This window comes from Pipistrellus kuhlii, unplaced genomic scaffold, assembly GCF_014108245.1.
Source record: "Pipistrellus kuhlii isolate mPipKuh1 unplaced genomic scaffold, mPipKuh1.p scaffold_m20_p_1, whole genome shotgun sequence".
Classification (NCBI taxonomy): domain Eukaryota; kingdom Metazoa; phylum Chordata; class Mammalia; order Chiroptera; family Vespertilionidae; genus Pipistrellus; species Pipistrellus kuhlii.
Genome location: NW_023425404.1, coordinates 74,508,380 through 74,536,051, shown reverse-complemented (window position 1 = coordinate 74,536,051; position 27,672 = coordinate 74,508,380). Strand labels below are relative to the sequence as shown.

Sequence of the window (27,672 nt, the reverse complement as noted above, 5' to 3'; positions counted from 1 at the left end):
CTCCCGTTCCCTGGCCAGTTCTATGACTTACACACTCATGCACATGCTCTCATCCTTACACACAGCACAGGGCAGTTGTAACCATTTTTACAGCCTGGGAAACAGGTGCTGAGAGGCTTTATTTCCTTAATTCAACATTTCTTGGGGCAATGAAGGCTTCAGGGAGAACTAAAATAGGGGCTTGCCCTCGATGAGGGGGAGGTTGCTGAACATCCTCCTTTCTTCGGCCTGAGGTGGGAGTGGCTCCAGGATGTGGTGGACGCCCACGGAGCTATACCTACCACAAGCTGAACGTGGCAAAGCCCGCTGCAATCCCGGGACTTCTGACTTCTACCCCAGAGCTCTGCCCACCACCCCTGAGCACTTGAAGTTCAGGAAACGGTGTGGAAACCCACATGCAAACTTTCATCACAACTCTGTCTTTCTCGGTTGGGTCCCGGAGTAACACTTGTCACCAAATAACTACATGTGACCTGGGTGGTTTATTGTTAATTTGTAAGCTCCGTGTGGGTGAGAGCCACATCTTGTTGGTCTAAGGCTGCATTTTTAGGCCTAGCACAGAGCCTGGCACAGTGCCGCCAGCACTCAAACATTGTTTGTTGAATGAATCACAAATTGTGATGAAACTTGGAGCAAAATAACAGCACCATGAAACATGGTTGATCGCCACCCGAGAGGAGGTGTGAAGTACCAAGGAGGGAATTAGAAAAATGTGTGTATGTGTGTGTGGGGGGGAGTGCTCTAACCGGTTTGGCTCAGTGGATAGAGCCCTGGCCTTCAGACTGAAGGCTCCCAGGGCATGTACCTTGGTTGCAGGCACATTCCCAGTAGGGGGTGTGCAAGAGGCAGCTGATCGGTGTTTCTCTCTCATCGATGTTTCTAACTCTCTATCCCTCTCCCTTCCTCTCTGTAAAAAAACAATAAAATATATTTCAAAAAAAGTAACTGTCTTTATAAAAAAAGAAAAAAAAAAGAAAGAGAAATGTGAGGGCTGAGGTGGGAGGGCAGAGAACAGGCATTGCCTTCTCATTCCCAAAGCGGGACCTCGCCTCCTGTTCCAACCAAGTCTGGGCCCTCCGTGTAAGCCCCAGTTCTCAGTTCTTAAGGAAGCGACCCTGGAAGGAGCGAAGAGCTGCTCCTTCGGACCACGCGGGTGGGTGTGGTGAGCAAAGGGGGTGGCAATTCCAAGCACCCTGACCTGGCCTGGGCCTGGGTGTCCTCCGTTCCCAGCGGATCGGATCCCAGGCAGCAGAGCAGCGAGGCAGGGACAGAGATGTGTGCGGCTGGGAAAGCTCTTTGAGAGACCAGAGCGCCGACCTGTCCTGCCACAGCCATATCACATCCACCCCGCCTCAGAACGGGTTAGTTGAGGGATAGAGGAAGACTCCCCCTGGCCCTCTGGGGTGGACTCAGGGTTCCCAAGTCATCTAATACAGCCATGAAGAAATGCTGGTTTAATGGGCCGTCTATCAGAGAGGACTCTGAGAGGGAGCTGGAAGGACGCTCTGAACAGGCAGAGGTGTTGGGGCCAGGGGCGGGCCTCTCAGGGTCTTGGACAAGCTCAGAGACATAGACTCAGCCTTTCCCCCTAAGACACCTTATTTTGGGGGCTTATTCCTGGCAGGGCAGCACTGGGAAAGAGTGCAGAGCAGTGTGTGGGAGTGTGTGTGTGTGTGTGTGTGTGTGTGGGGAGAGAGAGAGAGAGAGAGAAAGAGAGAGAGAGAGAGAGAGAGAGGGAGAAGGGATAGGGGTAGGAGAGGGCTGCAAAGGCCCTGCCTGGGGTGGGCAGGGATGGGATTTGAGACAGGGGGCGGGGCTGTCACACAATCCTGGTTTTGGGGGAAAGGCTGGAGCAGGAGCAATAGCCCCCCCTCCCCACTGCTTGCAGCTTTGGCTCCAGTGCAGTGGCCCAGACACAACTCCTGCTGCGTGGCTCTGGGCCCTGGTCCCCTCAGCCAGTCTGGGGTGGGTGTGTGAGTAGGCATGCCTCAGGGTCTGTGGAAGGTACATCCAATTCCTCCCTTCATCCAGATTCAGCGTCTTAAGGGCAGAGGGAGGTATTAATGATAACAATACAGGAACCTCCAGTGCTGACTCTGAGCTTAAAGATTTCCAAAGCATCCAAAGCACTTACTGGTATATGTGCCCAATCTTAGTTTAACGTCACAAAACACCTGCGAAGAAGTGCCTCTGTTTCTAAATTGTGGAGAAATGTTCAACCTTCTGCACTTGGTGTTCCTTACGCTTACCAATAATACGGCATAATGGAGCGGGAGAAAGAAAGTAAAACACCAGGTGACTGAAACCCACGCCGCCTGACATGCAGAGCTCACTGAGAGGCAGGCCTGGACCGGGGTCCCTCCTGCAGGTAAGATCGCTGCGCAGTTCTGTCCGCGCTGGCCATTCCCTTGAACCCAGTGTCCTCTTCCCTCCTTGCTCCCTAGGCTTAGACTTGGCATTGACCAAAGCACAGTTGATGTGGTCTGAGTCCTTCCGGAGAGCGCCCCCTCCCCAAGGGAAGCCCCTTGGAAGGAAGGGCAAGGTGCCTGCCAGCTTGGCATTTGTCTTCTCAGCACTGTAGGCAAGCCCCTCTCTGCACGCCAATACGCAGGGCTGCCTGCTCCGAAGGCACAAAAGAGGTCACACAGAAATGTGGCCCAACACGGGGGTGCCCCGAGCTCTCTTTTGCTCAGTGAGGGACGTAGGTGGCAAGGAAAGCAAATGTCAGCATCGAAGTTGGCTTTGTGTTGGGGGCGTACAGAGCAGTCCTCCAGGAGAGGATTGAAATAAAAAGCCAATAAGAAAACAACTTTCCTACTACAATTGCCATCAATGGAAAGGGCGCCTGAGCTGCTGAATTATATCGTTCAAAGTGCCTGTTTATCACTGGGAGCTCCTTCTCTGCAAGGAGGGGAAATAATATTTGAAAACAAAAACCAAATTCGAGAATCCTCCTTCACCGCCTCCGCAGTGTCTTGGAGGCCCCAGCCGCTGGAGAGCTCCCCACCCCACCTCCCAGCCCCAAGGCCGGAGAAGAAGCTAAAGCAGCCCCAAAAAGAACACAACACAAAACAACAAGACATGTAACATCCATGGGCAAAAAGCAGAGTGGGTCTCAGGCATGGCACCGCAGAGCTGCGCTGCCCTGTGGTCCGGGGGCCAGAGGCCCGGCCTGGCTGGGAGTGGGAGGCAGATGCCTGGGGACTGGCTGGGACCGCCGTCCACGGCTCCTCCTCTCCAGGCGCCCAAGGACCCTCGAGGCGCCCGGCTCACACTTGAAGCCTGGGAACGCGCAGACAGGAAGCCCACTTCCTCCTAAGCAGTTTCTCGCTCGCCGCCGCGGGATGAGAGGCGTCCAATTGAAGCAGAATGATCCTCATCTGCTAATATCCAGCGTGGCCACAAAGCGGCTGGCCATTTACGCCGCCACTTTAAACAAAGATATTTGGTTATTCCCTAGGAAGCAAGTGCACTTTTGCATGGCTGCGCCCCGGGAAGAGGACAGCCTCAGCCCAGCCTCCCGCCCGCCGGGCTGCTCCGGCCTCGGGACTCGCCCCCTCCGGGCCAGCCGGGCCCGCCGAGGGGGTTCAGGCTCAGTTCACCCGGGACGCGCCCTGCCCACACCCTCCCTGGAGCTTCCGAGGGGAGATCGGCGCGACCCTGGGCTCGGGCGCTGGGGCTGCGATGTCCTTGGAAAGTCAGCGCCGGTCCCGGAACCCCGCGCCTCCAGGCGGTGGGCGGGGGTCGGGGACCCCAGGTTTGTGTGAGGTGGGGCAATGTAAGTGGCGGCCCCTAGCGTCCCCCCTCCCCGCTGCCTCCCAGCTCCACCGACCAGTGACGCGCTTGCCTGGGCCAGGGGGTGGAGGTGGGGAAGGAAAGGGAACCGCGGGTGGGGTGGGGTGGGGTGAGGGGCGTGTTGGGACGGGGTGGGGGGGGGTCTGCAGAGAAGACCCTGAGCTGGAGGGAGGGACGCGGGGATCTGGGCCATCCCCCGAGGCAGCCAGCCGCTCCCCTGCTCAGCGCCCCCTCCGCCCGCCCGCGGGGAGTCTCTCCTGGGTAGAGAAAAAGGGGGCGGGGAGCAGAGGTGTCCCTCTGACGGGGGCAGAGGCAGACAGACTGACAGACACGCCGCCGACTGCGCGGCTCCAGGGTTCGTCCCGACTCGCGGGCTCCTTCGCCGGCGATTGGGGCTCCTCGCCGCGCCGCCCGCCGCCCGATGTGGCCCGGAGGCTGCGGGAAGGCGCGGGGCTGGGAGGCCGCGGCGGGAGGGAGGAGCAGCCCCGGCAGGCTCAGGTGAACCCCCAACTCAGCCCTCGGCCCCCTCCCTCCACACACCCGCCTCCCTCCGCCTGGAGAACCCCCACCACCACCACCACCACCACCGAACGGAGCGGTTCACTTTGTAACAACTCCCAAAGTTGGTTGCAAAGCAGCATTCACCTTCCAGCCTCACCACCATCCCTCCTCCATCCCTCCTCCTCCTCCTCGGGGCTACTCCGTACCCCACACCTCTTGCCCTCCCTCTCTCGGTCCCCTCCTCCTTCCCCTCCTCCGCCGCCGCCCCCCTCCCCCGCACGCCGCCCGCACCCCACAAACTAAGGGGACAGGGGGGTTGGGGGAGGGGGAGAGAAATGCTGTGCCGGTCGAGTGTCCGTCTCCCCCCACCCCCTCTTTCTCCCTCTTTGAAACCTTAAAAAAAAAACACCAAAACCCTGACAAGTGAAACTTAAAGGTGTTTACCTTGTCATCAGCATGTAAGCTAATTATCTGGGGCGAGCTGTGGGCTCCCATTGTCTCGGTGCCGCGGCGCGCACGCCCCGCCTCTGGCCGCTGCCTAAAGCCTGGCGCCGGCCTAAAACAAACGCGGGCGGCCCCCGAGCCGCCACTCGAGCCAATTAAGGCGGACTCGGTCCACTCGGTTACGTGTCCCTCCAACAAGATCGGCGCTAAGGTAACACCGGAATATTTGGCAGAGGGAGAAAGGAGAGAGAGAGAGGAAAAAAAAAAAAAAAAAAAGCAAGCAGTGAGCGAGCCTTCGCCTTCCCCCTCTCCCTCTTTTTTTTTTTTTTTCCTCCTCTTCCTTCCTCCTCCAGCCACCGCCGCCGAATCATGTCGATGAGTCCCAAGCACACGACTCCGTTCTCAGTGTCTGACATCCTGAGTCCCCTGGAGGAGAGCTACAAGAAGGCGGGCATGGAGGGCGGCGGCCTGGGCGCGCCGCTGGCGGCGTACCGGCAGGGCCAGGCGGCCCCGGCCATGCAGCAGCACGCGGTGGGCCACCCCGGGGCCGTCACGGCCGCCTACCACATGACGGCGGCGGCGGTGCCGCAGCTCCCGCACTCCGCCGTGGGCGGCTACTGCAACGGCAACCTGGGCAACATGAGCGAGCTGCCGCCCTACCAGGACACCATGCGCAACGCCGCCTCGGGCCCCGGATGGTACGGCGCCAACCCGGACCCGCGCTTCCCCGCCAGTAAGTGAGGCCGCGCGCGCCGAGTCGCGGGAGCAGCGGGGAGAGGAGCCACCGGGGAGGCGCGGCGCCCGCCGGCTGTGCTGTGCGCGCCGGGGAGCGGGGAGCCGGGAGCGGGGAGCCGGGAGCCGGGAGCTGGGAGCGGGGAGCCGGGAGCGGGCAGCGGGGTGGGCGGTCTGGCCCGGCCGCGCCGGGGAGTCGGGCGCGGGGCTGGGGGTTCTTCTTCCGGTGGGGCTGAGGGTCCGAGAGACTGGGTAGCGGGACTCTCTGGCTGGCGCTGGCATTGGGCGTCTCCCAGATGAGGCCAAACGAGCAGCAGCTCCGCTGTGCGCTGGAGACCTCGGAGCGCCCACTTGGGAGCCCCCTCACTTAGGGAGCCGGAGCGAGCGGGGTGCCTAGGGGTGCGGCCTGTCCGGGCGGGGAGCTCCGGGGATGGGACGCGCCACCCAGGCGCCAGACGGCCTCTCCCCGGTCTCACCAGGTGGCAGGGCGCGCGGCTCCCGAGCGGGACCTACACGGTCCCCGCAAGTGCCCGCGGCGGGCGCGGGGGCCGCCAGGAGAGCGCGGCCGAGGCGCAGCGCGTCAGGGGGGCTCTGGCTTTCTCAATACCTGTCTTCTCAACTCCCAGAGTTGGGGTCTTGCCATCGAGCCCCACGTCCTGGCCTGGGCCCACTTCGCCACCAGGTTCCCGTTAACCCCGCCACTCCAGCCACAGCTGGGCACGAAAGGAACCACTGTGTGTGTGTGTGGTTTTTTTGGGGGGGGAGGGGGTGGAATACTGAGACTGCTGGAGGTAACGGGGTTGAAGTGGGAACTCTCCAGGCATCCCCTCGACGGTCGTGGCCAGGGCAGGCGCTGGCGATCCCCGCTGCGGGGCTTCTCCGGGCGAGGCGGCCTAGGGGAGAAGGGCGCCGTCGGGGCCGGGGCCGGGGCCGGCCGAGGCTCCGGATGGATGGGAGAGGTGGCCCGGCCCCGGCCGACGCTGTGCCGTTTGTCGCTTACAGTCTCCCGCTTCATGGGCCCGGCGAGCGGCATGAACATGAGCGGCATGGGCGGCCTGGGCTCGCTGGGGGACGTGAGCAAGAGCATGGCCCCGCTGCCCAGCGCGCCGCGCCGGAAGCGCCGGGTGCTGTTCTCGCAGGCGCAGGTGTACGAGCTGGAGCGGCGCTTCAAGCAGCAGAAGTACCTGTCGGCGCCGGAGCGCGAGCACCTGGCCAGCATGATCCACCTGACGCCCACGCAGGTCAAGATCTGGTTCCAGAACCACCGCTACAAGATGAAGCGCCAAGCCAAGGACAAGGCGGCGCAGCAGCAGCTGCAGCAGGACAGCGGCGGCGGCGGCGGGGGCGCGGGGTGCCCGCAGCAGCAGCAGCAGGCGCAGCAGCAGTCGCCGCGCCGCGTGGCGGTGCCGGTCCTGGTGAAAGACGGCAAGCCCTGCCAGGCGGGCGCCCCGGCGGCGGGCGCGGCCGGCCTGCAGGGCCACGCGCAGCAGCAGGCGCAGCAGCAGGCGGCGCAGGCGGCGGCCGCGGCCATCTCGGTGGGCAGCGGCGGCCCCGGCCTGGGCGCGCACCCGGGCCACCAGCCGGGCAGCGCAGGCCAGTCCCCGGACCTGGCACACCACGCCACCAGCCCCGCGGCGCTGCAGGGCCAGGTCTCCAGCCTGTCCCACCTGAACTCCTCGGGCTCGGACTACGGCACCATGTCCTGCTCCACCTTGCTATATGGTCGGACCTGGTGAGAGAGAGGACTCCAGGCTGCGCGCCTAGCCCAGCACTCAGCCTCGTCGCTTCCCCTCCCGCCCGCCAACCACACCAAGTACCCGGCTCTCCTAGCCTAGCGCTTCGGCTTTTCTGAAGAACCTGTCCGGTGTAGACCAAGGGGAAAAAAACCACAAAGACCAAACTGCTGGATCTCTCTCCCCCCACCCCCGCCCCTGATTTTTTTTTAAGAGAAAATAAAAATCACCAAGGGAACCCAGTTCTTTAAGGAACCTTTAAACAGAGGAGGACATGACAAGAACAACTTTCTAGGTGTCTTTTAAGGTGATTCCAATGGTTTCCCACGCTCGGTCGGGACTTCGTGTGGAGAGGCCTCTATGCTGACAGGGCTCTGGACTCTAAAGATCACAAACTTCCCTCTGGGTACCAGCGCCAGTGTAGCGGACTCACTTGTAAATACCAAGATGTCTTTGAAGGGGAGATGGGGGCTGAGGAGAGGAAGGACACTACTTCCACAGAGCCCACTTGTCGCTGACACAGAGGGAATGCCCCCCTCCCGCAACCTTCTGCTGCCGGCTCAGCCCGCTGGCCGCTGGCCCTGGTTAAAACTGTTTCATGTTTGATGTGAACCTGTAGCTGTAAAACGCTGTCAAAAGTTGGACTAAATGCCTAGTTTTTAGTACTATGTACATTTTGTTGTAAAAACAAAACAAAACAAAACAAAACAGTCCCAGTCCAATTCCCAGCCCATCCTATTTTTTATGGGCACTGACAAATCTGTGTATATTATTTGGCAGTTTGGTATTTGAAGCGTCAGTCTTTTTCTGTTGTAACTTATGTAGATACCTGGCTTAAATATAGATCCTCAGAAGCTTCTAATAAATTATACAAATTAAAAAGGTTCCTTTTCTGATTAAAAACCCCCCTTTTGTTTGGTTTTGATTTGGCATTAAATGGCATTTTTGGTTGGAGGGGGCGGTCATCATTGGCCCGAATGGATTTAGGTTGTTTAGGTTCTCAGAGGCTCCTGAACCAGCTCAGGAGCCCTGGCCTGAGTAGAACCAAAACTTGAGCAGTCCTGGACTTGGCAATAAAGAGGAGAAAAGCTAAACTACTTCTTTCTGGAGGTTAAAGGGAGAAAGGAAGAGAACTAGACCAAAGGACTAGTTTTCAGAACCGGGCTTCTGGGTTTTTTTTTGTGTTTTTTTTTTTTTTTAATATTTACTATGGTCTTATACAGCTGAGCCAATTACCCTGAATGAGCAATTATTATTACTGAACCGGTTGCCTCTGTAGATTTCAGCATCAATCTTTTTTTATTTCTAATTCGAAGCCTAGTCTCCTTGGAATTAGAATTTGGTGGGAGATTGTTCTCGAAAGTGGAAAAGTCTGTTGCCAGTTCTGTTGGCCGCAGATCCCTGCGGTTCCAGGCCGGTTCCAGGCCTCAGGGCCGGGGAGGTGTCCACGGGGCTGCTGGCCGGGGCCGCCTCCCCTCCACAGGACTTTGGGAGCTGGGTTTTCGCTCTTTGTTCTACTGCTTTCTATCGCTGGGCACCTAAACCTTATTTTTCACTTATTTCCGATTCTCTGTCTCTCCCTGGCCAACCTACCACCAGCAAAAACATTAAAATCTTTAATGTTTCCTCCTTCCTCTTATTTCCTGGTTTCTTTGGTGCCCAGATGCGGCTATTGGGGAACTCTTAGGGCTGCCTGGGGAGGAGAGGAGAAAGCAGTGGTTCTGTATGGAGAGAACAGTACCAGGATGGGCTGCTCCTTCCTCACCGAACCCTGGTAAACCTGCCGGGAGACCTGGGGAGTGGGCTGCCTACAGATGCCCCTCCCAGCATGTGGGGGGTTGATTTATATTTATCATGTACTCACTTCTTGTCTAGAATTTCAACTTTCCCCTTCTTGCTCTCCCTCCCTCATAATTTCTCCCTCTCTTCATTTTATTGAATCGCCACTTCTCTTCTTGACTTCCACTCTTGCTCCTCAGGAACTTTTTAAGGGAGGTCCCCAGGCCGCAGGCCTTTGCCCGTGACTGCAGTCCTCTTGGTTGACTTCCTAGGGCTTCTCTCCGGTGCTGCCTTGGGACTGGGATCAGGATGGGCTTCCTCCCCTCGGATTCTGGCTGCTTGAGATCTGTTTCCAATATCCATGAGACTCGGGGATTTAGAAAGCATGATGGGTTGGATCTAGGGAGTGTGTTATCGGGGGAAATTTCAGCAGGTCTCACCTTTTGGAAAACAAGCAGAAGTCCCGGACAGGGCTGTTTGTGTTGGGATGGGCGGCGGTGGTCCTGGGCAGGGTGTGTAAGTGGCCAAGCCACCCAGCTCAAGGCGGGGGGATGTTAGGCTCTTCGGTCCCGATTTCATAGGGTGAGACCTTCTGATCAATACGGCCAGGGCTCAGCACCCAGCCTCGTGGGGGACAAGATGGGCAGTGTCTGGCAAATGGCCAGAGCCGCTGCCATCCCGCCCCATCCTAGCCAAGAGCAGGTTTCTGACAGTCACCATTTTAATGGGCTGTGGTACTCCCAGCGGTGGATGGAGTTTCTATCGAATGCATTCGTCATCCCTTTGGCTAGAAATAGCCAGTTCAGTTTGAAGTCCATTTATTTTTCCCGGGGGACTGGTGATGGGATGGAGACAATAGGGCCTTGGGTCCACCAGCTCCCACTCCTGGCCAGGAGGCTGCGGCTGCAGGAAGCTGGTTTGGGACGCAGTTTGAAGCGTAGGGAAGTAGGTGAAAGCTCAGTGTAGCCAAAGACGCAACAGGGAGACACCTTCTGTCCCCCCCCCCCCAAGGCCTGGAGTGGACCTCCTCTAGGACTCCAGTACCTCTGGCCTGGTCATTCTGGCCTCCCCTGAGGGAGAAATCAGCCTTCTGAGGATGTTCCTGGAGCTGAAGAGCCCAAAGCTTCCCCAAGCGTGGGGGCAGCAATTCTCCCCGAGATCCAACGCTGCTGAGCACCCCCTCCCCCAAGCACCCTGCCCATTCCTAGGCCCTGCCGGCTCCGGAGAGGGGGAGATTTTGCAGACAGCATTCCCCCTCTCCTCCTCTCCCCACCCCCACCCTGCCCAGTGAACAAGAGGACTTCCTCGAGAGCCCTGGAGAGAGGCTCTAGTGGCTCGAGGCCTGAAACCCCAGGCTTGGCTTGTTTGATGTTTAGCATCCCAGAGGGGCTTCCCACCCCCGCTCCAGCCTGGGGACCCGGTTCTGTGGGTCCGAGAGACAGGACAGCAGCCCTCTCTCTCAGCTGGCAGGGCCCCGGGGCCGGGGCTGAGCCGGGTGCAGGGGAAGCCAGCAGAGCCGGTGGAAGAGAGCCTGGGCTGCCGCCCGCCGCCCCCACCGGGGGCCAGAGCAGGTACAGCAGGAGTCCTGGAGGCCAGGAAGGGGGCGAGGGGCCAGGACTGCCTCTGCGGCCCCAGCGGCTCTGGGAGGGGGACCGGCCCGGGAGAAGTAGCTAGCTTAAAATCCCCAGAGTGGAGTGGGAGCCAGGCCACAGCCCACTGGGCGGGAAGCGCTCAGGACTCTGACTCCGGGAGGCGCGCTCCTGTCCAAGACCCTCTTCCAAGGGCTAGGGATTGGCCTTTCAAAGAGGAAGACCTGCTCCGGAGCCTTTGAAGGGATTGCACATCCTCCCGGGCTGGGCGAGGCCTAGGTCTGGCAGCGAGGCCTGCGGCTTTGAGACCCCAGAGAGGAATTCGCAGACTTTAGAGGCCCCGACGCTCTCCCAGCGCTCCGGCCCTGCGCCCCTGCGCGCCGCGGCGAGGGCTGTCCCCGCGCGCCGGGGCACGGAAGGTAGCGCGAGTCTCTTCCCAGGCGACCCGAGCGAGATAAGAGGAAATGAGAGCGGGGTGTTCTGACTTCCAGCTCATTAGGGACCAGGTAAGGTCAATGCTTTCTCTATTATGTCTTTATCTTAAAAGCGGGTCAATTTAAGATAAGGGAAAAAAAGCCCAGGATCTGTGTGAACCGCGGTGATAAAAACTGACCCCTTTTTCTGAACTAAAAGCAAGCCAGGCAGCCCATTCATTTTCTATAAACAAGAGAGTTGTGAGAAGCTGCTGTGAATTCTGATCGAATGTCTCCTCTCTCCAGACATCGCCCCCCCCCACCCCGCCCGTCCCCACCCCCCAACTGTGAGCGGGGGAGCAGAGTGAGCAGCGAGATGTTATTTGTGGAGAACTGGAAAGCCTGCTGGGAAATGTGAATCTGGGATTAAATGGCTCCTAGGCACGGTTTGCTGATTTGTTTGTTTCAAATTCGGCCTTCTTTTGGAATGGGAGGAAAATGACAGCCTTGAGTCCTGAGGGGAATGAGGCTGAAGGTTTTCCTTGCTCAGCCAGGAGGGCCGGACACGGCCTTCCTTGGGCTCTCTCCTACCTCCTGGATTGGTGTGTTTGTGGTTGTGCAATGGTATTTTCGCAGCTTCAGGCCAGCCTCTGGGGGGCCGTCTTGGGCTCCTGCCTCAACTGAGAGTTCAGAAAGTTTTCTGGTGCCTCTTTGGCCAGTAGTTTCTGGAAGGAGCGTCCTATCCTGAGTCACCATCTGTAGTGAGCTTGTCCACCCAGGGGGCTGGAGGAGTTGGGTATGGAAGTGAAGACTGTTTGACAGAGGGGGAGGTCCACGGTCTGCATGCCTCCTCCCCGGGTATAAATGTGTTTCTGAACTTTTCTCAGAGGAACGAGGAGGAGCAGGCTGTGGCTGAACCACCAAGCCATCGCTGGAGTGGCTGGCTGCTCTTCCCACTGACAGTGACCTAATGCCCTGCTTGGAGGGCATCTAGGAATGGCCCAGGCTCCTCATAGGATAGTGTTTCCCTTTGGGCCTCTGCTTCTTAAACCTGTCTTGTCTTTGTTATTACAGATTGTAACAGTTTGGGGAAGCATAAGATTTAAATCCATTCCCCGTTTTATTTCTTTTTAGTTATTTGCAGGACACTGCAATATAATCAGTCACTATCTGTGCTCTGCTTGAAATGGAAATACGTATTTTAAAAATTGCAGGCAATAGGCCCTCTCCTCCAACACAATAGTGACATCTGATTCTGCCCACTCTGTGTGTAAGTATAAGTGGTTGCATACGGACAACTGCCTGTGTATGTGTCATAAGAGTACACACACACACACATCTATCTTATATGTCTATTTTATAATAGACTTTAAAAGAAAAAAATTTAACATAGAATTCTCTTATAGGGGATCCTAGAGAACCTGCTGCATGCAGAAAGTTGAACACATTCATTACATCAATTAAGTTGCCGTGTGAAACTGAATTTCCCTGAAAAAAAATCAAGTAAATAAAAACTTTCCTTAGTTTTGCCAACTTTGAATTGGACCATTAATTTAGTTTCACATGAAATGAGAACTAATTACATTATGGGAAAATATTAAAATTGATTCTTAAAGAAAATGAACTTGTTGCCTGAGACACACAGCTGTAAATGAGACTTCCTGAAGCAATCTATAACAAAAACTGCTTTCATTCGTCACACCTACATCATCCACTAATGAGAACCATTAATATCAATTGTTTGTTACTATTGCCGGATAACAGAAACAATGGAAATGTTTCTGAGCCTTGTTTGTAGCAAATGTTCCCCGCCCCCACTCCCACACTCCATTCACGGACCAGTGGAAATAAGAGGGCAGGTCTGAGTGTAGTCTCACAAGAAAAAATATTTCATGCATTCCTGGGAACCCTGTCTTTGACTGCTACCGGAGATAGAATTGTCAGTAACACCGGGCTGTTGGTGCATTGTTAAACATTGTATTTCTAGGGATTTTCAGGGTTGTTGATAGTGTCTTTCCTACAAAGATGTCAGGCCACGTGAAAGGAGTCATTGGATACCCTTCCCCAGCCCAGAAGCCCCGTAGTCTTTCTTGGGAAAACCGGAGGATGGCAGGGCTTCTGCATTGCCTAGCACTCTCCCTCCCAATACTGCTGCACGAAGGTGCACAGAGCTCTAGGAAAACAAGGGTTTATTTGATCCAAGTGCCACTGATTTACCTGATCTCCCCAGAACACACAGGGCTGAGTGCATGCGCTCAGATGTAAACCTGGGAATTACCGTAATGACACGAAAAGGACTGAGAGAGCAGTGCCCCTAAGCTAGCTGCTGGCTCTGTTCTAACTTAGGAGATCAGGTCTATGTTTTAACATATCGGGCTATGCATGTGTAGGGAGTGAACCCAGCCAGTTAGGGTCCCTGCAGGCACCCCCAAAGCACCAGGTTTCTAAACTGACTTGGAGGGCAGGCTCTTTCAGAGCAGACTCTGAAGCCTCTGAGGATTAAACCTCTCTCCCCAGCCTGGAGGTCTGCAGGGTGGGAACTAAGGGAGGAGGAGTGAGCTGGGGGTGAGGGTTCACCATTCCCTCCTGAGTGAGTGTGCTTCAGAAAGAATTGCAACCTTTGCAACACAAGCGCGCACAGAGCACAACACCCCCTCTAACCAAGGCCAGGAGTTGTAGCTAGTTCATTATTACCCAGCAACCTGTGACATTAATGGGAAAGTTGATTGCTGCTCCCTGGCAGGTCTGCCTAGGCTGAAGCCTAGGTGTGGTAAGTTTTGGAAGTGCTGCAATTGATCATACTCACAACTCACTGCAGATACACCCCAGACATCTGTCTGCACACCACCAGGGCTTCGTACAGAAATGAAACAGGAAAGCCTTTGAAAATATTTAACAAAAAGTCAACCCACCAACAGCCACAATCTAGCACTAGATGGAGGCAAAGAGAACATCTTTGAGATGTATGGTAACATACAAGAACTTCATTGCATCCCTAACAGTTGCCATTAACCTTCCTGTATGAACTGTTTTTCGCCACGGCAACACAAAATTAGTTGTTGAAAATGGCTGACATGGCTGAAAACTTAGATTTTGTTGGCTGGGTGTCTGTGGAAACTTGGCGTTTGTGTTTGTGGTTCTGCCCATTGGTGAGACAAGAGAGGGAAGGAGAGGGGACTGGGGGGTGGGGAGGGGAAGAGGGAGGGACACCTGTGCCTGGGAAAGTGTGTGGGATTCTGCTGGTGTTTCTTACTTAGCTGAGTCTTGCTGGTTAGAGCTGGTCTGTGGGTCAAAGTGTTGGGGGGCAGAAGTGGTAGAATGTGTGGTGTGCATGATATTTCTGGCATGATGCTAGTGGGGAGGGCAGGGGGGGCCTGCTGGGAGGCAGTGTGTGTGCCACGTATTTGCCTCTGACCGGTAATACAATGGCCACGTAATTATCCAGCTGAAACAGGCCCACATAGCAAAAAGTTTCAAAATAGATCAACCTCCCCGAGATGAGAGGGAGCTGGTTACTGAGGTCTGCAGCCATCATCCTTTTTTCAATACATTTTAAACAAGAGGATCTGGGGGAGTGATTCCAATTCAATACACATAATCAGTTTGCAAGTCTTATTTCCATTTGAAAACAGGGCCATTTGCAACCATAAGAGCCGGACACGCTGAAAGATACCGGGCGCTTTCTGAGCAGATGATGGGTGACAGAATCTGCAGGCAAGCTCTAAATATTTCTTCAAGCCTCAGACCTTAGGCATCAATCTCCAGCCCCAGTGGTATTTTGAAGCGAGTATTCCTGTTGAATATATAACTTAATTGCTTAGAAAATCTCAACTGGAGGATTGAAGGCGGGGAGGGTAGCTGAAGGGGGAGGGGGAGACCGACAGAAATGGTGAGAGAGAAACCACATTTGTGCTTCCCGGCGCTGCTTAAGAATCATTTAGAGAAGAGTATACGGGCGCTAGATTTGATAGAAAATTCAGACTTCTTCCTAAAGTAAGGGCCGCCAGAGGAAGTTGTCGGAGGCTAAAAGGCGAGCTGCGAGCTGCAAAGCCCGGCGTGGGGCGTGGGTGTGGCAGGACCCGGCGCAGAGCTGCGACCCCAGCCCGGCGGCTCCGCGGCCTCCCGGTGGCACCGCCCAAGCCCCGGGCGCTCCGGGCGGCCCCGGGTTTCAGTTGGTTGTCAGAGGTCTTGGGGCGAAGCGTGGGCGCTGGAAACCGGCAGCTGTTTTCTGGTTCTTTCTTCGTAGAAAGTTTTGGTTCCCAGGACCTGGAAAAGCAGTTGCTGGGACCGAGCCCTCTCCACCGCGGACTCCGCACTCCCCACCGCGCTCGGGCTCCCCCTCAGAACTGGTCCAAGCACCCCCGTCCCCTCCCCTGGCCTTCCCTCCAAGGCCCAGCACTCATCCTCTCAATCTGCACCTCCAACCCCCCGCCCCCAAACCTCCCCCGCACCCATTACAGTTTCTTCATCCGGTTTCTTCATCCGGTTCCACATCCACAACCACTTCGGTCGCCTCTGGCCTCCAACCCCTTCTGGAGACCCAGAAGCCCGGTGTGCCAAAGAGCAGAAATTCCCTGTGAATTTCTACCCCAGAACATGGAGATATTAGTTCACTGGGTTACCAAGATATTACAAACCGGAACTTGAAGGAATTTTTTAAACAATCTCTGATGAGTTTTCCTAAGGCAAAGCTACCAACCTCTAACGAGAAATTTCTAGTTACCTGGAACTCAGACTAGTAATATGTGTGTTCAATGCCCATTCCATTTTTGTTTTGAAAGGGGATCATTTATTACCTCTTGTGCTGGTTTTTAGACATTCTGACAAAGCATGTTTGCCCCGGGGAGGGGCCGCTGGCAGGGAGGGGGGTTCTGCAGAAGCCCTGCTGGCTTGCTCAATTTTCTGCTAAATTTGTCATAAAAGCCCCGTTCTTTTAAACAGATGTCAAATTATGGAGACCACAAAGACCAAAGACCTCTCTCTCACCAGCTTAAACTCTCTAGATTTCCCCCCTTTCTAGAATCTATCTCTGGACAAACAAGAGTGGTTGAGGCACTAATTAATTCTGAACCAAGGGTGAAAGGTCAGGGCCCCCACCACAGAGAGTCTCCAGTCCCTATTTTCTGCTGGGGGGGGGGGGAGAACTGCTAGCACTGAAGGGAGTGAGGATGAGGCTGGGACCAGTAGGACCCAGCCTGCTCCTTGGAAGGGGAGCTAGCTCACCCACCTGAGGACAGGGCGTGGCTTGGCCGGGCAGGCAGAGGGGGCACAGGAATGTGTCCCAGAGCAGCCAGAGCCAGAGCAGGCTCTCAGGCAGGAAGTCTCAGCCACCTGACCCACCCATACCGGTGCGATGACTGCATCCATGGCCATTCTTGGAGTGGTGGCTCATCTGTGCTGACTCCTTCCCACCCCCTGGACCTCCCTAGGAACCGAGGATGCGCGAGGCTCAGCACTGTTGCTTCATCAGGAGCAATCCCAGGCAGGAGAGAAAGCAGAGCATACTCCCTGCTCCCGTGGTAGATAGGGGGCTGTGTGTCTCATTAGGGTCTACAAGGTCACCAGTAAGAGCATCATATTCTTGTACTCATAACCCGACTTGACTATATTACCTATTTTTCATTATTTCCCTCATTTTCTATTTCTACGTTTTGATGCCCACGTTTCACTTGAGTTCTTGTCCAATTCCAGCCTCATAGCACCGTCTTACTTCACAGGCAATTCCGCATCGTTTCCCTAACGCCAGATCTAGGAAAAGCAGATGACATAGATGAGCTAAACCCTAAAGAATGAAAGCCAGTAAAACCCATGTGGGAGGCCATTTGCTGGATAAGAAGGCCAGAGGGACTCCCCCCCCCCCCAGGTCACCCTGTCAGAGGACTAGCGAGAAAAATGACAGAAGCAAAGAGAAGCCACTGCACAGAGAGATTCAATTAATGTCTGTAGACAGGGAGGCGTGAATATACTAGTAGCCCGGACCTGAGGCATGGGCCTGGCCTAGTCAGGCAGGGAACAGGGATGGGGAGGAAGCAGATGCGTGGATTATAGTTGGTCTCCGAACTGGGAGACAAATCTAGCAACCCCCTCCTTCCCCTGCGGGCGGAATTTGAGAAGAGGGACGTTCTGCCAGAGCAGTTAAAGGGCCATGGAGCTGAGGGCCAGGGACAGGGTTAGCCTGCGAGGCTCCCGCCCGCGCCTCCCGCCTGGCCAGCTCTGAGATGTAAACGCTGGAGAGCAACACCTTAGGAGGAACCTGGAGGGCAGAGTGGGAAGCCGCCGGGAGGAGAAATAATGCTTTCTGGAAACTTCCGTGGAAACACAAAAATCCTTTCTTTCGCACAAATGCCTCACCCCTCCTCTCCGCAGTTGAAGAGGAGCCTTTTAGAGAAAGGAGAGCCTCTGGGTCTTCCCCTGACCCTGGCGGGTGTTCAGCGCCCCCTTTCGTTCCCGACGCGCGGCCTGGAGGAGGCGCCACGTGGAGGGAGCCCGGGGCGCCCGGGCCAGAGGCAGCTCCAGGCTCACCCTGCCCCGCCGCCCGCCCCTGCGGGTTCGGAGCCACTTCCCAGGACGGAAGGCAGGTGCCCAAAGGGCTGCCGCTGTCCCTCCTCCGGGCCCCGACTCCCGGGGCGCCCGCCGCCTGAGCCCCGCTTCTGCGGCTGCAGGGTGTCTGGTCCGCGGAGAGAACAATATAATTCTGTCCCCTCTCCTCCTCCGACCCCAGCCGGGATGGGGCTGCTCCGAGGGTGCTGGATCCCCAGGAGCTTCCCTTTTTAAGGGTCTCGAACGCGCACTGTGGATGTATTGTATCTGAAGCACATTAACCCTTTTAATGCCCCGCCCGGCGCTGTGGAGGGGGCCTCCTTCGGCGGGGAGCCGCGGGAAGGCGCATTGCAGGGGCCTCCGGAGGCCGGCCGGCGGGGAGGTCCGGGAGCCCGCGGCCGCCCGCTCCCGGGAAGGACGGGGATCCCGGGCGCGCGGCCGGCCTCCGGTTCCAGGCGCTGGCCCGCCCTCCTTCTTTAACATTCTCCCATAATTTCCGAGGCAAAAGATTTTCAACTTTTGAGGAAATTATTCCATTTCTCCTAAATCTAGAAAGGGAGTCTCTAAAAGTCTGAATGTGTGTGTGTGTGTGTGTGTGTGTGTGTGTGTGTATTATTTTTCCTTCCCAGCATTCAAATGAATGCGAAGCCACGCATCGCGCCCTGCCACTCACTCGGGGTTGGTGTCTCCCGGTATTTCACACGGAAAACAAAACTGGGTCCCTCTTATTTGCACTTGTCCTTAACCTCTGCGGCCGCCGCTGCCGCCGCGGCCCGGCCGCTCTCTCCCTAATGGATTGCGCCGGGGCCGGTGACAGAGAACCGATTTCTTTTCTGTGAGGGTTTAGCACATCTTTGTGCAAGGCCCGCGGAGTGACCAGGGATTAGATTTGCATCTCTTAGACGCCCTGTGTGGTCTTTGTGCGGAGCTTGTAACTGTTAGAAATGACTTGTTAGGAAGCGTGTGGGCTCTCGTCGCCCCGCTTTTGACAGAGCGATTGTGAGATTCAGATCGGCCCCGCAGGACTTAGCGCGCGGATCCCACCTGAACCCTCAGCAATTAGACCCTAATCTCACGGCAATCATATTTGAGTTAGGATTTGTTGCACTTTGTTTACTTCAATTAAAAGCAGGGGAACATTTTTTTCTTTCTTTCTCCAGCGTTTAAAGTAACATCTCCAGAAGTAAAAACGCCAGGACTTCTTAGGAACGGTTTTGGTGGTGATGAGATTTTTATTTTTTATTTTTTCCCTTCGTTTCCTCCCAGTCCTCCCGCCCGCCCCGGCCACGCTGAAGCCCCAGCAGGGAGATGGATTCAGCTCAATTGCGGGGGCGCCCCGAGCCCTCTGCGCCCCCAAACCCCAGGCAGGGCACCTTGGTGCTGCTCCGGAGCGCTCCGTCCCCGCAGCGGGCTGCCCCGCGTGGGCCCCGGGGGCGGCGGGCCGGCGCCTAGGGGGAGCCGGAGCCGGAGCGGCTGAGGGCGCGGTGGCCGCGGCGGCGGCGGGGGCAGCGGGACCGGGGCGCGGGGTCCGGAGGCGCCCAGCGCGGGCCCAACGGGGTGAGCTTTGGGCCTGGGCCCGCGGCGGCACCGAGAGGGGCTCACCCTCCGGGTCCTCCTCTGTGCGGTGCGGCTGGGCGGGGGTCGGACCCCGTGCGGCCTGGCCCCTCGGTCCCGCAGCCCCGGCGGCTCCGACCTCTGTCCGGGGGCCCCGGGGCCGCAGGGCTGCAGAGGCAGCCGCCTCGGCCTCTGGGTCTCAGCAGGGCCAGGGCTTTCCACCCGCGCAGTCCCGGAGGGTCGCTGGCGGCTGCTGTCACCTTAGTCGTGTTTCTTGATCCCGGGGACGTTATCGCCTTCTTATCTGGTGCGGCTCTGTCAGCTTTATGCCCTCAGACAGCTCATCTGGGAGACACAAGACAAAGGCTCTGGGTTATAGTTGTTTTTTTTTTTTTTTTTCCTTCCCTCCACTTGATTCATAACCACTTATTTGCCCCTACTGAGTTTAATTCGGTTCCCGAAATTTCGGCTTCGCAATTACGGATCTCGGTGCCATTTGTTTGAGGGGGGAAGATGAGGCACCACTTTTTAAACTTTCCAATACACCTTTGAATGGCAAGTGCTCTCATTATCACTTGTCACAGAGGAAAAAATAAGTTTTTAAAAAATTTATTCCATAAGAATGAAGGAAAGCCGGCCCACCATCTACCTCTGTCTGCCTTTGCAGCGAAAACATTTTAAATACGGGAGAGTACTTTGCTGACACTAAACACTGTATAAATGGGAGGGATGCTAAGTAGTTTTAAGGAAGTGGTGCTCTCCTCTATTTTCTGAGATGGAGTCTATTTTAAAGAAACTCCTTTCTGGATAATTCTTAAAGCTAATTATTCTTAATTTTATTAAGTATTCTTAAGACTGGGGCAGGGGAGAGGGTCTAGGATTTAGGGAAGAAGGGGGAGCAAGACTGTGGCAATCTCTGAGATCTGCCAGGAGAAGTCTCGATCTATTTGATTGACGATCCCTGCTTGAAGTCAATCCTGTTTAGTGCAGTTTTTTCATTCGTGAATGGGGGCTGTATCAGAACCTCGGTGTGACCATGACAATTGGGTAATCACACACAAGGCATCTTTGCTAATGGAGAGATTCTGTAAATATGTTTCTAGTGAATACACAGATAACAGTCACCCAGGAAGGGTCAGGTGCCACAAAGCAGAGATTACTCTGCCAAGGGTTGCCAGCCATCTGAGGCTTGGAAGGACATTAACTGCCTTTGCATCCTCAGAATGCTCTCCTCGGTTTGTGATTTCACTTACTTGACCCTACTCCTGTTATTAAAAAGCTGGCAGGCACAATCAGGGCAAGCAGGTTGGCTACCTCCTCCTGGCAGCTCTCCAATATTCCCATTTAGCTGCCAGGAGACAAGGAGAGGAGCGAATTAATCATATAACCCCGCAGTAGCATCCAGAGGTACCAGGAAACTTAGTGGCAACAGGCGGGTCTACCAATCAGCCCGTTTCTAAATTCTCTCTCTCTCTCTCTCTCTCTCTCTCTCTCTCTCTCTCTCTCTCTCTATATATATATATATATATATATATATATATATATATATATCTCAAGATGTAAAATGTTCAAACTCTCCCAATGATTTGTCATTATATATATATAATGACAAATCATTGGGAGATAATTCATTCCTGGGGAGGACAGGGAGGGGAGTGATAAGAAATGACTTCCGTGTGGGAGTGGACAGCAGTTTCCTTGGAAAGTAACTTGTGAGTGTGTTACTTGATAATTCTAGTTTTGAAAACTGTCACAAATAGCAATAGGATTCTCATTACTAACAGGGAGCAAAAATCAGGAAAGGTGTCCTTTATCAGAAAGTAGCAAAGAAAAAAAAATCCAGAGCTTTTGATGAAATCTGGAGGGTTATCCAGTGACTTCTTATCACTGGAACCAACTTCTGGCCCTTCACAATTGCTCTAGTAGAGAACTTATTGCTCACTTGCTAAGATTTAGGTGCTCAACTTTCAGAGGAATGTGAAATTGTGTAAAAATAGTTTTTTCCTACCTCAAATTGAAACATGCAGGTATCTGCCACCCAGGGACATTGTAAAAGCAAAAATACGTCTCTGTCTAAATTCAGTGTTCCTTCCTCGAGGATGTAAAAGCCTAGGAGTATAACATGAAATAACCGTCAGTGTGAAACCAGACGTCCTGGGTCCTCTTTGTTGGCAGGATAGGCCATTTCCTCACACTCTGACATTGGAAGTGGCTTTGGGATCTCGAATGAACTATCATTATTGATGATAAAGCCACACCATTTACTAGTCGTTACTGTGAAACGTAGGCTGACTTCAACTAAAGTCTTCTCCAGGGGATTTGCTTGTGGGAAAGGCTTTGCAGCTCTTTCTGAACAGAAAAGTACAATTCACTGAAGTATGAGTGTTCAGGAAGACTAACAAAGTGTATTTTCAGGAGAATATTATATTTTCTGATATGTCAGGAGGTTTCTAGATGTGAGATGTAAAAAAAAAAAAAACCGTAATTTTCCCCAAAATGATATCATCATTACATTAGCATAGTCTTAAAGAATGGAGATTTTATTACTCATCTACATTACCAAAGGGGAAAAATATTTAAGAACCAGATGACAGATTTGTGCCTTATAATCTAAACAATACTGAATGGTGAACAATCTTCCAAGTTCATTTAAGTAGAAATGCAAGAGAATCTCTATAAAAGTGAGTTAAAAAAAAGTTATTGTAGAGATATGCCTAACCCCTTATTTTATTAGCTTATAATGCAAATCATTACTTATTCTTACTTCTAAGAGCAATTTTAGTGTAATGGATTCATTTCAGTTGCTCAAGAAACTGAAGCTCATGTCTTTTTATAAGTTCATGAAGAACTTTCAACTTACCCCACCCAAACTGGAAACACACATATATATATATACTTCTTGCTTTTTAAGTTATAAAGTTTGAACATTTTACATATTGACTAACATTGCCTTTCAGAGAAGTTTTTTTTATGTGTGTGTGTCTTGTTGTTTGTTTGTTTGTTTGTTTTTTTCAAGAAAACAGACATCAAATAGGCAGACGGAATTCTAAGCCAATGTGATTTGATAGTGGTCACATTTCACTTTTTTTTGTTTTTTTTTTAATCTGAACAATAAAGATTTATTTTTTTAAAAAGAAGAGTGGGTAATCACAAAATAAAAAAGGCAGGGGCCAAATCATACAGGATGCTGTATGTATGCTCTGTACGTTTCACATTCTTAAATTAGAGCTGTAGACAACCATATTACACCCCCCCACACACACACAGTTTGTGTATCTGTTATTAGTCAATACCAGTATGGTGTCTAGCACATAAAAGTTGTTCAATAAGTTTGCTGAATGAATGAATTTACAAAACACTTTCACTATTTCCCTTGTAATTTTTTCTGATATGCAACAATGTAAAGATATAGAAGTATGGTTAATATTTTTATTTTTTAATGTGAACAAAAAATTGTTAAAATTCTAGATGGGTTGACTCAAACTGACAGAAAAGAGACCCCATTCTATGTAATCAGCAAGAGAGAATCTCTTACATCCCCCTGCCTATTCAGATGAAAACTGAGGAATTGCTGTAATGTTTAAAACGAACAACCTTCCCAAAGCTTAGATAAAACACAAAATGAGCCCTAAAAAATAATGACTTGAAAAAATCCTTAGAGTTAATTTCTTTTTTCATTCCAGACATAAACTTTATAGGGCACACCCACTATTCAAGACCTTTAAAATCCTATACTTCTTCTGAAGTGGTTAGGGGACAAGAAAGTCACAAATCCTATCATTCTTTTGGGCGTGAGAGTGGGAACTGGCCAGTGTGGTATTATATACATAAAAGCATTTAAAAACTAGTGTTGATTGTTAGTGATAATACCACATAGGGCTGCTCTATGAAAGGTAGTCCGATGGCCAAAAGGAACTCATTCGTTACACAAAAGCAATGGCTGCTATTACCGTGTTCCCAACGTCTATCCCTTAGTGGACACCCTTCACACTTGAGTAGGAGCTGCAGCGTGGGAGCACAGTGGAACCAGTGGATAGGAGTCAGGAAGGAATCAAAAGATTGCACGTAGCTTCAGAAGTGAGATGCTTTGTGCCTTATACAAGGGAGGGCAAAAGTAGGTTTACAGTTGTGAGTGTGCAAAACAGTTTGTTCTTATGTTATTATTTCTTAATTATCATATCACTTATTTGTATTCCCATCCCAAACAGCTATGGGGACCTCTCTTTATTGATCTGGGAACTAGCTCAAGATTATATACATGTTAAAGGAACACTATACTGCAAATTCTTTTATATTTTGATGTGAAGCCTTTTGTCAATATGAGGGTATTATTTCAAGTGGACAATGTATGTTCATGTATCAAGGATATCCCTGGTTTCGGCCTAGGAGGCTCTCTAAAAGACATTTGCATCCAGGCAGCATTTACTCAGCAAGATGGGGACAAGGAGGTGTCAAACAGCAATAGAACTCCAGGAAATTAAATCTTAAATCTAAATTCCATTTATGTAAGACTAAAAATCTTTGTTTAAAGCACTCACTTGGCATGATGGTACTGATACCACTTTCTGTTTACATCAAAATATACATCTGTACTCTTAGTGGGTTACAGATATCCTTCAACTTGTGTTCCCAATAAGAGAGAGCTCTGAAAGGAATGTTCTTCACCAATGTCTGAACAATGATGACTCATTATCTATTATGCCCAAATTCTCCTATTCACTCACAGGTAGGTAGGAGTTAGTATTTCATCACCAACTTCATGCCACAATCAAACCATTATAGTGAGAAAGTGATTATAAAATTGCATTTAGAGGAAATAGTTGCTAGAAACCAAAAACAGAAGTTGATACCAATAACCCTGTTGTCAATATATATTCAGTTTAGACATTACGCAAAAGAACTAGGGATATTGCCCTGAGGTGTAAAGATTGCGATAGGAAAAGAATATGGTAGTCTCTTTATTAATTTACTTATTCAGCCAGTAAATACTCACTGAGTGCTTACATCAGGCAAGACAGCAGGCATAGAGAAAAAGATCCGTCTCTGACCTCAAAGACAACGCATTTGAGGAGACAGGCCTGTACATAGACAGCACAGTTCAATGCAACAAGTAAAGTAAGGCGAGGTCTGTGCAAACGCAGTGGGACCCAGGGAAGAAAACATCTCTATTTGGCAGGAAGAGAAAAAGGCAGTGCTTGAGCTCACCCTGGAAGGAGAAGCAATGCGTTATCAGGCGTTCCAGGAGGAGGAAACAGCATGTGCAAAGGCCCACAGACAATGAAAAGCATGTCATGCGCAGGGACTCATGCCTACTTTATATTGCTGGAACGGAAAGTGTGAGGAGAGTGTTGGAAGTAAAACTGAAGGAGTAGTATGAGTGAAATGTTTATCAGACTGAGAAGTACGGTTTCATCTCATAGCAGCTAGAAAGCCATTGAATTGAAGACATTTAAACACAATTAGATGTGCATTTTAGAAAGGCCATTCAGCCAGCAGACTGGAGAATGGATTGGAAGTAGGGACAAATTAGTGACAGTGAGATGATATAGTAGTCGTTTTTACCTGCTGGCATGGAGGAAAAGTGCTATCTCACTAAATAAAACAAATCCTCAAACTTGACAAGAATGAGTGCATGAGGATATTTCCCACAGAGGAATCTCTTTAAGGAAAATCACTGTTCACATCGGGTAAAGACCACTGATAAATTTTTGTATGCCTTGTACATATCTTCTAGGTCAAGGGTGCATTACTCATTGTTTTACTTAACTATATGGTTGACATCTACCTGAGCTGACATTTCTGTTCCTGCATTGAAAGGCTGTGTAGTGATGTAGAAAGAGTGCTACTAGGAGTCAAGAAAGAGTGCTACTAGTTCAGCTTTACATTTTAGTCTCTGTAGGGCCTTGGGGAAGTCACTTCACCTCTTTGGGGCTCCGTGTCCTCAATTATGAAGTGAGGGCACAATGCAAATTGTTTGTAATGCCACTTTATGTCATGCTGTGATTTGTGACTTTGCTTGTACTTATCAATCACTCCTAATATTTATCTCTTACTGCATCATCATGATCTTCCACAATTTTAAGAGGGACAGAAATATTTGAAAGATAATACCAGGATGTTATTTAGGGCAAAAATTCCATTTTTTTTAAGTTCCATTTTTTATTGCACTATACTAAATATAGTGCCTTCCTCCTGGGGACAGTAGGGTATTGGTAGCCATCTTGAAGCTGTGGACATGGGTCACACTTATCCTCACGTGAACAAAAAGAAAACTATTTAATCACTTTCAATGTCTATACCTAAATTAAGACGTTAGCTCTGGTTTTTAGGTTATGGATTTTCTTTTCCAAAATAATTGCTTCTCAGGGCAGATAATTGTATATTTTCAGAAAGCTGATATATGGATAAAATTGTGCTTCTTAAAATTACAGAAAGTGTACAGCTTATAATAACGTGCTCCTTATTTTAAATTCTGCATTTCCTGGGAAACTTACTGTTATTTAATGCTCTTTTTCTTTTTTTCCCCCACTTAAGAGCCTGTTTACATTAGTAATATATCTTCTAGAGCTCTGAGAGTTCAAAGGGTTTGTACCTACAGAGCAGCACAGCACTGTTACTATGCTTCAGAGACATGCAGGGGTCCCACGGCAAATCAAAATGTTTTTAAATGTATGACATGTGTGAAGTTGATGAAAATTCATGAATTTTCTCTGTCAGGGCTGCTTGAGTTAAATCATCAGAGAAAGGTGAGTGCAAAGAATTTTACTTAATTCTTTTAATTCTGAAATCTTTCCTGTTCCTTGCTCATAGTCCCTTGTTTTAGCTCTGTTCTGGTTAATAGTCTGCTTACAAAAGAAAAAAGAAGAAAAAAAAAGAAAAGAAAAGAAAAGAAAAAGAAAGAAAGAAGAAAATTAGCTGCAAGCTCTAAATTGCTTTTCAGAATTTTCTGCTTAAACCATTACTCAGATGTACAACTTTTAAAGACGAATTTAAATGTGGTTTGAGAATGTAATCACGTACTATAGAACATGCAAAATACATGTGAAAGACTACAAGAGTGCTGTTAATTTAACTGATTATACTTTATGCTTTAGAAATATTTTCAAATTTATCGTTTAAAATTGAAAAGAAAATATTGCAGGAAAATGTTAAGAGATAAGAAAGCCAAAAATGCTGTGGATATTGAAATCAGCTGTTTTTAAGTAAAAATCCATTCAAAGCCAAATAAAAGGCATTGTGTAGTGTGTGCCCGCTAAAACTGAGAACACAAGAGCATCCCAGTTAATTAGAAGCAATCAACAGGATGCTTTGCAACATTTCTCACATCAGCACACCATCTGATCTTCATAATACACACTTCCCACAGTCAGTGCAAAAGGGAGTAGAAATAACTATTAATATATGAATCACTAAAATATATGATGCATTTCAATTGTTTTTTCCAAGAATTATTTTTAGTTCATTGTTATGAAAATAAGCTCATGAAAATCCCCAAATGTTGTTCTATCTGTGTTTTGGGGAGATAATCTTTATGTTTTTTGTTTTAATTTTATATATGTTTGAGGAAAAACATCTATTTTTTAAAATAAAATGCAGTGCATGTATTTTAATTATTATATGATTTATGTATAGTAATTGTACTTGTGCAATAACTGGGATACTTTTTGTACTGTGGAGCCATTTATTGTGAGTGATTAATTAATATTTTACAAAATAACAAAGTACCGCATTTTAGCTGTTTTCATATTAACAGAATATTGACCTAAGTTAACCGCATTAACATCTATATCATATCTCTTAAGAGAATATGCAATACTTAACACTATTATAGTTCTAAATTTATTCAATACTTGGTTCTGCTCAAAAGTTCTACTTTAGTTTTATTTATTCTACACCAAGAATTGTTTTACTAGGGCAAAAATGTTGCTTTTGTCAAATTTTCATGAAGTTCATTGTGAATAACATTTGTGTGTGTGTGTGTGTGTGTGTGTGTGTGTGTGTGTGAGGTTCTTTGTTAGGTTGTCCTCTCATATTAAAGGTAGAGCTCCCTCTGGGCCTCTGAGGTGCTTCAAAACAGATTTGTAAGATGGTTTGTTAAAAATGTTTAACTTGAATTAGAAATATACACATCTTGATGGTAGTTTTATCTCCCTCATAAGAGCTAATTTGTGAATGTCTAGCAGGTGCCCCTTTTAGAGGCAAAAATAGCTATGAAACTGGTGCTATTAATAAGAGAATTGTCTTTCAAATGAGCTGATGATCTACTCTTCTGTATTTATAAAATACACCTCACTGATGGGAGTAATTTCCTCTTCAGACTCCAGGCATCTCTTGCGGAAGAAAACATGCTTTAGGAGAAAACAAACAGTTCGCTTGTGACTGTTTTGTTTATTATTTGTTTGTTTGGGTCTGTATGTCCTATCCCTTCACATCACACAAGGTACTTTTCTCTCCCTGCTCTGGAAAAGTTTTTTGCTAAATGTTTTCCTTCTTGAGTGCTCATTATATATTTCCATAGGAAGCAGAAAAATAGTTTCAAAGAACCACTTCTCTACAGAACTGAACTTTTTTCTTTGTATTCTTTTCTGCACC

General features: G+C 50.7%; 1 protein-coding gene across 1 annotated transcript; it reads left to right on the top strand.

Moving 5' to 3' along the window:
* The first annotated feature begins 5,040 nt into the window (after positions 1 to 5,040).
* Positions 5,041 to 7,379, top strand: NKX2-1 (NK2 homeobox 1). Its single transcript, XM_036413340.2, has 2 exons — positions 5,041 to 5,473; positions 6,475 to 7,379. The coding sequence occupies exons 1-2, from the start codon at positions 5,110 to 5,112 to the stop codon at positions 7,206 to 7,208; spliced, it is 1,098 nt and encodes a 365-aa protein (XP_036269233.2). The 5' UTR covers positions 5,041 to 5,109; the 3' UTR covers positions 7,209 to 7,379.
* The last annotated feature ends 20,293 nt before the right edge of the window (positions 7,380 to 27,672 follow it).